Here is a 10,456-nt window from a genome sequence, read left to right on the forward strand (position 1 = left end):
GGAAAGGTAGGCAGGAAGGTGTCTGGCAGGGTGTCAGGATTCACCCTGCCTCAGCCGCTGCCCCATTGTTTGGTTGTGCAGTCCCATCTCGTGGCCTTGGCTTCCCCATCTGTACAAGGTATGGTTGGGACACAGTGACACCTCTCCGATAAACTTGTGCCTTTGAAACATTGCTTTGAAGGAAATCCTTCAGGGCACCTTTCTGTGTACAATGGTGGGCAGCAGCTCTGACACGTTTGCAAGAGAGTGGAATTCCTGCTCTGTCTCCACCTCCCCCTGTGTAGGGGTTCTGAGGAGCTGTTGGTGGGTTTCAGTGGCCGACCTTGCAGTTCAAACTGCCTTGCTGTCCAGTGCTGATCCTAAGTGCCATGTTTTCATCTGCACAGTATCCTATTCAGTGCCTGTATTGTAACTAACTAGCTAGTCCCCTGTTGATTGGCACTCAATTGTTTGTAGTCTTTGACCAAAGTCATCCAGGCTGCAGTGACATGTCCCACCCTTTGGGTCTTTTTTTCCCACATTCTTGAATTAATCTATAGGCAAAATTCTTAGAGTGGAATACTTGGCACTTTATTAAACTTTATTATTGACGTTAACTGTCCTGGACTCAGCCCCCACCTCCTGGCAACCCCATGCAAAACACTGCCCGGCCCTGCCCCACCCCCAAGATTAGTTATGTGATCCATAAGGGTTTTTGGCTGCGTTTTAGGAGATCACCAGGCGTTTATTCCTAGTCTTAATCTGGAACCTCCGCTGACACCTGTTCAGCATCATAGCAACACATAAGCCACCAGTGCACGTGAGGACTGTTCATGGTTTGGGGCCCCCAACACCCACTCTTGTGGGTGGCATCTTCCTCTCTCCAAGCAGGGAAACAAAGTTTCTGAGCTTCCAAGTTCCGGTTGAGCCCATCTCTCTCCCTGCCGGCTGGAAGCTGCAGTTGCATTTAGCAGGACTTAGAAATCCTGTCGCTGTATTGACCGGGAACTGGCGGCAGAGGGGGCCCGGGAGCCAAATAAGGCTTCACTCGCGCTCTCCTTGACCCTCCACCTGGTGGTGGCTGCGTTGGTGAAGGAGCAGGAGGCGTCGCTGTCCAAAAGCCTGGCTGCAGCTGGAACATCGGTGCCGGGCACTGGCCTGGCTGCCGGGCGCGGTGGGGGGATCGTGGCACAGGCGATGGGCAGCCAGTTTGGAAGGGAACGAAAAAGCCTTGGGGCAGTGCGGGCATGGATAGGGGCGGGCGTCGGTGGCATGGTGCGTGTGGCGGTGGGCTGCTAGCTTGGAGGGATAACAGAAGGACTTAGGGCAGTCTGGGCACGGGTAGGGGCGGGCTGGCGCGTGCGTCCAGAGGTGTGCCGCCAGCTTGGAGCGGTGGCCGAAAGCTTTTGGGCAGTGTGGGCACGAGTGAGGGCGCACGCCGCTGTGCGTGAGGCGGTGGGCAGCTAGCTTGGAGGGATAGGAGAAGGCTTTGGGGCAGTCGGGGCATGGGTGGGGGCGGGCGCCACCGTGGGCCAGCCTGTGGGTGGCCAGCTTGGACGGATAGGAGAAAGCCTTGTCGCAGTCGGGGCAGCGGTGCGGGCGTTGGGGCGGGGGGCGCCGGCGGGGACGGGAAATTACCCCCGAGGGCGTGGCGGGCCCTGGAGCAGGGCGGCTGGACTTCTGCAGCGGACCCTGGTGGGAAACTGGGGGACAGGCGAGCTGATGGGCTCCAGGAAGTAGCTGAAGCCAAGGCTTCCTACCACCTGGATCTTTGAGCGTCACACAGTGATTTGCATCATGCTGAGGGTCTTCACAGAGTCACCCCCTGGGTTCCCAAGATGCCAGTTCCTAGTATATTCCCAAGTGGTCACCTGAAATTCCGTATGCCACCCTAACGCCTCTCCTGCAATCTGGAGACTAAGAGTTGCAGATTTGGGATCCCAAATGGTCACTCCCTAGGCCCTCAAAATCGTTTTGAGAGCCCCCTTCCCCACACAAGTGTGATTCTTTCAGGCCCCCAATGGAATAGTTCCCCTCACCCACTTGTGGGGATGCTCTTACCATCTCCTTTAGTGGTTGTTTGTTTGTTACTGGAACTGGGGTCGGAGCCCCCGGCCTCGGACTCTGAGCCTCGCTCCAGCATCTTGTCGGACCAGGGACCTACGGACAGGGCCTGCAGGCCAGGGAACGACGTGGGCGATTATTAAGCAAATGGTTAATAATGGTAGAGCTGGGGCCCTGAAAACAGGAGCTGGGTCTGGTGTGGGCTGTGGGCTAAAACACTGGACTGCAAAGTAGGTTTGAACTACATGGTCGGCAGTTCAAACTCACCCGTTGCTCCTTGGAAACACTACACAGAGTCGCTATTAGTCGGAACCGACTGGAAGGCACTTAACAATAACAACAAGGAGCGTTGATGGTGCTTCAGGATAAGCGCTGGACTGCTAACCCGCAAGATCGACAGTTCAAATCCACTAAGCCGCTCTGCAGGAGAAAGACGAGGATGTCTGTTTCTGTAAAGATTTACAGCCCTATAGGGTCTCTGTGAGTCAGAATCATCGAAACAGCAGTGTGTTTAGGATTTGGGTGTGACCAAGAGTTGCTATGGGTCGGAACGACTCGATGGCACGACTCGATGGCACTTAACAAGGCAAGGGCGTTAAGGTAAAATGGAGCTCAGTGCACAGTGGGCGGGGCTATGCAAATCTGACTCTGCCCTAGACTCTGCATCCCAGGGTTAGAACTTTTGAGCTGAATAGATGGGGGTTTTGCAATGCAAACAGTTAGTGGAAGACTCTAATTGAAGAATGGGATAGATTTTGTTAAGTACCGCTGAGTTGGTTCCGACTCATAGCGACCCTGTATAGGGTTTCGGAGAAGCAATTGATGGGTTTGAACCACCGACCTTGTGGTTCAAATCGACCTTGCGAACCAGTGCTTATCCCACAGCGCCACATCAGGACTGCAGTTCTATGTACATATCACCAAAGTCGGGAGTTCTGCCCTACCGACCTGGGGACGGGTCTGTGACAGGAGGGGGCGGGGCTTTGTGGCAGTCCCAGGGGAGGAGCATCTAAGCGCAGTGGGCAGGGTTTCACGTCGAAGAGGTAAATTTACCCGGCTTTTCATCTCAGTCCATTGGAATCGCGTCAGGCCGCTTTCTTTTCGCTGCTAAATTTCATCCCCGGCGAGGAGTTGGGAGTCGTGGGGGATAGAGGGGAAGGTCCTGGAGGAAGACCCCTAATGAATTTGTCCCTGGGGACCCAAGAATCCATGCCTCAATGCACCCCGCAGATTCCTGCCATCCAGCCATCCTCCTAAGACCCAGACACCCATGCACAATCCCTCTGGGGCCTAGGCATCCTGACCCCCAACTATTCCCCTCCAGCATTTCCTGGCTTTCAACCCCCAATCCATTTCCCAAGGACCCAGGAGACCAGGCCGAGACCACTGACCCCCTCACCTGCGGGACGGCCCCTCCCCGGGGGCGGGGCTCCTGGACCCCCGCCCCGCAGAGACTGCTGTAGCTGTGCTGCCCTCGGACCCCTTGGAGATGCACCACCCGGCGCGCGCTCGGCGACTGGGGTGGAGAGGGGTGGGAGCGTGCGAGCTGTTAGGCCCGGCCTCATTTGCATTCCTTCCCACGCCTAGCCGAAGCGGGTTCAGTACGCATGCGTAGTCGCGGCCAGCAGTGGCTGCAAGGAACTGATGGTGGGCGACGCAGGCAAGTTCGTGAGTAGAGCAAGCGCGAAGCTACTGCCGAAGTTCATGCAGTAGGAGTGTGCAGCGGCTGGCCTACGGTGGCTGACTGGAGTCAAGCATATGCAGAACCTAACGTCGAGAAACTGCGCTTGGAGATCGCAGACCAAAACCAAACCCACTGCCATCCCAGTCACATTCCGATCTTAGAAGACATAGAACTGCTCCTGCCAGTGTCTACGGGAATTTACTGCTTCAGCTTTTGCCTGAGGAGCGACAAGTGGGTCTGAACCGTTACCGTGAGGTTAGCTAGCAGTCCAGTGCTTAACCCAATGCACTACCAGGCTCCAACTTGGAAAAATTGCACTTAGCGATCACTGAGACGGCTCCCAGCATATTCCCACCCAGCCCTCCACCCTTTGCTTAATTACATTCCCCTTCTTTTCTAGACAGGAACCCGGTGGTGCCGTGGGTTAAGCATTGGGCTGCTAACTGCAAGGTTGGCGGTTCAAATACACCAAGCGATCTGAGGAGAAAAATGAGGCTGTCTGCTCCTGTAAAGTGGAGGGTCGGAGAAAAAGAGGAAGACCCCCAACGACATGAATTGGCACAATGACAGCAGCAATGGGTCCGGTGTGGCAACGACTGTGAGACTGGCCCAGGACTGGGTAGTGTTTCGTTCATAGGGTCTCTATGAGTCGGTGTTAACGCCATGGCTCCTAACAACAACAGCTCCTGTAAAGATTTACAGTCTCGGAAACCCTACGTAGCAGTTCTACTCTATTCTATGTAGTCGCCATGAGTCGTTATTGATTCTATGGCAGTACGTTGGTTGGTTGGTTGGTTGGTCTTTTCAAGAATTACTCAGGAGCCGAGTTCCAGCTTTGAAGGCGGAACCTGAGCCCGTTTGCCCACTCTGCCAAGCAAAGGGTTGCAGAAAAAGATCTGGTGATTTTACCCAGAGGACAAAGACTGGACTGGGGTGGTCTCTAGCCTCAGAGCGGACTGGCACCCAATCACAGGGATGTTATTTGCATACAACTCCAATCTCCTTCTCTATTGGATGATTTAAGATTTTTCAGCTCACCAACGTTCCACCCTTATCCGGTGCCTCAGGCGGGCCCACAGGTGCTTTGGCCAAGCCTTCGACCAGTGCCAAGGGCCTGGTGGGCCGCGGTTTGGCGCCCTTCCCCAGGGAGTGACAGTGCACTATCTCGCCCAGCACAAGGGTGATCTTGAAAAGCCCATAAAGTCCAGGAGCCGTGGATGGGAATTATCTGGCCTAGAACCCAAGGATTGAGATCTTGGCTTTGCCTCTTAGCGGTGTAACCTTGGGCAAATCATGACCTCATTTGCCTTTGTAAAATGGAAGGTTGTTAGGATTAAATGCGATGATAAATAAGAGTGTTTTTAACAATGTCTAGTATGCAGAGTGCTCAATACATGTTATTAACATTACATTTTTGGTTTTATTGTTCATTAAGCGATTCACTAAGGAGCTCTGGTAGCATAGTGGTTACGAATTTTGCCGCTAACCTCAAGGTCAGCAGTTCGAAACTACCAGCTGTTCCACGGGAGAAAGATGAGGCTTTCTGCTCCGTAAAGATTTACAGCCTCGAAACCCTTTACAAGGTCGAATGAGTGGGAACCATCTCCACAGTACCCAACCACCACCACCACCAAGCTATTCACTAAATCCATTGCCATCTACTTCAATACATAGTGACCCTTATGGGACAATCCTGGTGTGGTGCTGTAGGATAAAGCACTGGACCACAAGGTCAATTTGAACCACAAGGTCGCCGGTTCAAACTCACCAGCCACTCTTTGGTACCCTGTACAGGGTTGCTATGAGTCGGAACCGACTTGGTGGCACTTAACAACTATAGGAAGGAGTAGAACTTCTCCTTAGAGTTCCTACATGGGAGCAGACAGCCTCATCCTTTGCCCTTGGTGGAACCCCTATCTTGCAGTTACAGTCCAATGCTTAACCCATGGCATCACCAGGACTCCTTACATTAAGCTATTGTTGTTTTTAATTGCCATCAAGTTGATTCCAACGCATAGAGGCCCTGTATAGAGTTTCCAAGGAGCAACTGATGGGTTTGAACCATTGACTTTGTGGCTAGCAGTCCAGTGCTGAATTCCTGCAATAGCAAATACACAGACCTACAGATGGGAAGGGATGGGTGGGCAGTGTTCAGGGGACTCTCCCCTACACATCACACCAATAAGGAGGTCAGCAAAAAGTGAACGACATGAAACACAATGTATGTGACTTGGTGAAGGGGAGAAGTGGTTTGCTGTGGAAATCTTCAACCAATTCACACTAAAAAGTGAGAAACAAAACAAAACGTCATACCATGCCTCAGATTCATTGGGTTTCATTCCAGTTCCTACCCCAGGGACATTGCACTAGCTGTTCTCTCTGTCCCCAAGGCCCTCCTTTGTCACTTTGCCTGCCTGACACTTCCCTCAGGTCTCAGCTAAATGTTACACCAGAGAAGGCCTCCCTTGACCACTCTATCTCACAGACCCCACCACTCTTTTTTTTTTTTAATGTTTTTATTGTGAGGTTTACATGGAAGAATCAGTTTTACATTCATCCTATCATATTTCATTTCATTGCAATGATTACAATCTCCTCATGTAGCATCTAATAACCAAAGGGTACACCCCACAGGCCCGCCCCACTGGCCGTCAGCACACAGCCCCTCTCCCTCCCTGAGTTCAGGGTCCCCAGCCACTCCATCTGTACACATCATCTTCTCTGTCTCCGTCCCTGGCGTCACTGCCTCTCTGGGTAGGGTCCCGCTCTCTATTCTTTTCACTTGATGGTCCCAGGGACCTCTGCTCCTGGGCTGCAAAATCAATCTCTCCCCTCCTTTTGTTAAAAAACATCTACCTCTATATATTTCCTACCCTCACAGTCAGTCTTGATGGCAACTATTCACTATTGTACCACAAGAGTCTTATTTTGCATTTCCTTTCACCAGCCTGGTCCCAACAGATTGGAAATCATTCAGTGGAGATTCTACCTTCCCCCGCCCCATCTGGAACTAGGCTCCCTCTTGAAAGCTTGTAAGCCAGTCACTCCTTGCCTTTATAGGCTTCCGCCATTTTGGGTAGCCAATGTCTAAGTTGCCCATCCCTGTCAACCCTGTGTACCGAGGGGTGGGAGTGATCCTCGCTGTAAAGATTTGATCCCTTTTTTGAGCTACTACATCCATAAGTATAGGTCAAGTTCGTCAAATTGTAGCAGGTTCCTCTTTTGTTTTTCCTTTCCTCTTTCTTCTTCTAGTCGAGCTCTGATCATTCTAGCCATCGAAGCCAGGTCAAGTGGGTATTATGATCTGCAAGTATGGTGTTCTTGTGCATCTCCCCTCACTTCGTATCAGCTGTACGCTCCAGTCCTCTGTGGCCATGTCACTGCCTCTGGGACCAGGAGTCCCCGGGTCTTGCTGTTCTGCTGACCATCCAGGTCTCCACCTGGGTTTATAGGGGTCTATTGAATGTGGTCGGACTTAGCTCGCAACTTCATTGTTGTTTTCTCTCCCCCTCTTCTCCTTATCAGTGATCAACGTGGTCACCAGCCAGACCACCTACCTGCTCATGTATTCCCCTTGAGTCTCAGTCTTGGAAAACAGTTTGCTCTCACCACTCTTGTCCTGTTTCCCTTGTATGTAGTATCACTGTATATCTGTCTCCCCTTAGAATGCATGTTCTCTTAGGACAGTTTGGCTAGCTCTCTCCCCAGTATTAGAAGAAGGCATAGAACTTAAAGCCTGACAACATAAATTTAGTCATTTCAGAGCACAATTTTTAAATTTTATTTTATTTAATGTTTTATTGTGAATTATGTGATAGTTTACATGGGAGAACATTAGTTTTACATTCATTCTATCGTATATTGTCTCTCATTGCCATGGTTACAATCCCCTCCATGCAATCCTTCCCCCACCACCCCCCATACCCCCCAGGTCTTCAGCACACAGTCGCTCTCCCTCTCTGGATCTAAAGTCTCCAGCTGCTCCATCGCTCCATGTCATCATCTCTGGCTCCATTTCAGGCATCACTGCTTCTCTGGGTAGGGTCCTGTTCTCTGCTCTTCTCCCTTGATGGTCCCAGGGACCTCCGCTCCTAGACTGAAAAGTTAATCACTCCCCTCCTTGCTATAAAACGTCTACCTTTACATTTCCAACCCTCACAATCAGTCCTGATAACAATTATTCACTATTGTATCACAAGAGACCCCGTCTGCATTTCATTGCATCAGCCCAGCCTAGTCAGATTGAATACTACTCAGTGGAGACTCTACCTTCCTCCAGGCCCTCTGGATCTAGGTTCCCTCTTGAAAGCTTGTAAGCCAGTCACTTCTTGCCTTTGTAGCCCCCGCCCCCCCATTTTGGGTAGCCAATGTCCAAGTTGCCCATCCCTGTCTACTCTGTGTATGGAGGGGGTGGGAATGATTCTTGCTGTAAGGACTTGTTCCCTTTTTTGAGTTACTGCTTCCATAGGTGTAGGTCAAGTTCATCAAATTGTATGAGCAGAGCACAATTATTTTGCTGTTGTTGTTCTTATTAAGTGCCATCCAACTGGTTCCAACTGGGTTTGAACTGCCAACCTTGTGGTTAGCAGTCCAGGGCTTATCCTACAGTGCCACACCAGGACTCCTACAACAGTTTTGCATAATTCTGAGTAAATACAATCAAGCCTTGCCTGAAAGCATCCCCACAACCTGTCCATGCTTCATAGATCTATGTTTTAACTATTTTAGGTTAGAATGTTAATGGTTGCCTAGCTCCACTTGGAACCTGGTCCCTGTTTGTATAACTTATGATAAGGAGTGGCCATCTGGAGTAACAGAACTGAGAGATTTAATCATATACTCCCTTTTGATGTGTTTATTGGGACACCGTGACCACCTTGTGATTTAGTGTGAATGTTAGAATGATGGTTCACCAGTATTTTGTACTAATTAGCATTTTTGAAAACTAGTATAAATATTGCTTGTAACAAAGAGTTAGTGGAATACCAATTAAACCAGCCAGTTTGCTATGAGGTGTTCTAGAAGTTGACATGTTAACAGTAATAAAGGTTTTTCTCTTTCTTTATTTATCTGGAGTGCTTATTAATTGGGCTCAATAGATCCAGAGCATTGGACTCAGAACTTGGGGCAGCAGAGTCTAGTGCTGCTGAGCCCATTCCGACTCATAGGTACTCTACAGAACACAGTAGAACTGCTTCTTAGGGTTTCTTAGGCTGCAAGTCTTTATGGGTACAGACAGCTTCATCTTTCTCTCGAGAAGCAGCTGGTGGGTTTGAACTACCGACTTTCCAGTTAGCAGCCCAATGGGGCTTCTAGGCATAGGACAATAGATTTCAATGAATTTCTGTTGAAATGGATGCTTGAAAGAGTTAACAGCCGGAAGCCAACTAAGACAAAGCATGTAGAACGTGAGGGCTGAGAGTTGGTGAGGTTGAGTGGGAAGGGAAAGAAGGGTTTTAGAGACAGGTTTAGGTTTTTATATACTGTGCAGTATTGATTTTTTTCTTTTTTCCCATTTAAAAACAAATTATGGAAAGTTTCAAACATATCCACAGTAGTGGTGGTTGTTATGTGCTGTGGAGTCAGTTCTGACGCGTAGCGACCCTGTACAGGGCTTTCTAAGGCTGTAAATATTTATGGGAGCAAAAAGCCTCATTTTTCTCCCACAGAGCCGCTGGTAGATTCAAACTGCTGACCTTTTGGTTAGCAGCTCAGCTTGTAATCAATCCACTATGCTACCAGAGCTCCTTATAGCCACACAAGAGTGAGGAAAGAGTTAATAAGTTCCATTATTTCCTTCCCCAGATTCAGCAGAGCCAGTCTTGTTTCACCCCAGCACTCTGCCTTGAACCCTCTGGATTATTTTGAAGTCACCTCAGATATTTCATCCAGAAACACTTCAGTCCCTGTCTTCAAAAGATAAGGACCTCTCTCTCTTTTTTTAAACGTAAAACCACAACACCATTATCAAGCCTTTACAAATGCGGTCGTTTCTTCAAGTTATGGCCTATCCCATTGTTGTTCAAATTTCCCCAATGATTACCCTCCCCCAGCTTTTGCTTTCCAAGCACATTGTTTTAGTTCAAGAATAGAGAAGAAGAGAATGCATCTCCATGTTACTCATCAACCAGCGTCAACAATTATCCACTTATGTCGACTCATTTACCCACTTGGTTCAGATGAAGGCAAATGCTAGATGCCCTGGCAGCTTTTTTTTTTTTTTCTTCACCAATTAGTTTGTTTGAATCAGGAGCCAAACAAGTTTGTACATTTCATTTGTTTGATGAGACTCTTCAGGATCTTTTTTTTATCAACACTTTCTCTGAGTTCACTTCATTCTGATTGCTTTGTGAAAAATGGATTGTAGGAGTCAGAGAAGAAACCAGGAGCCAATGAGGCAGCTGTTACATATTATCACGTTAATTGTTAACATGTATTAGGCACTTATTATATTCCAAGCAGCCCTTGTGGCACTGTGGAAGTGAGCTGCTAATGTCAAGGTTGAAGGCATTCAGTATTAGATACCAGAAACTGTTGCAAACACTTTATATGCATGAATTCATTCAATCCCCACTGCCATGGGACAATCTCTTTGATATCTCAAGTGTGTAAAGTTTTGCTAAAGGTAATGCAGAAACGGCTGCAATCATACATTGACAGAGAACTTCCAGAGGTTCAAGCTGGATTCAGAAGAGGCCGTGGAACGAGAGATATCATTGCTGATGTCCG

General features: G+C 49.2%; 1 protein-coding gene across 1 annotated transcript; it reads right to left on the bottom strand.

The window, feature by feature from the left end:
* Positions 1 to 1,023: 1,023 nt before the first annotated feature.
* On the bottom strand, positions 1,024 to 2,122 carry ZNF575 (zinc finger protein 575). The gene is made up of 2 exons (XM_006871363.1): positions 2,041 to 2,122; positions 1,024 to 1,682 (listed from the first exon to the last, which is right to left on the bottom strand). The coding sequence occupies exons 1-2, from the start codon at positions 2,120 to 2,122 to the stop codon at positions 1,024 to 1,026; spliced, it is 741 nt and encodes a 246-aa protein (XP_006871425.1).
* Between the last annotated feature and the right edge of the window lie 8,334 nt (positions 2,123 to 10,456).

This window comes from Chrysochloris asiatica, unplaced genomic scaffold (genome assembly GCF_000296735.1).
Source record: "Chrysochloris asiatica unplaced genomic scaffold, ChrAsi1.0 scaffold00168, whole genome shotgun sequence".
Taxonomy (NCBI): Eukaryota; Metazoa; Chordata; class Mammalia; order Afrosoricida; family Chrysochloridae; genus Chrysochloris; species Chrysochloris asiatica.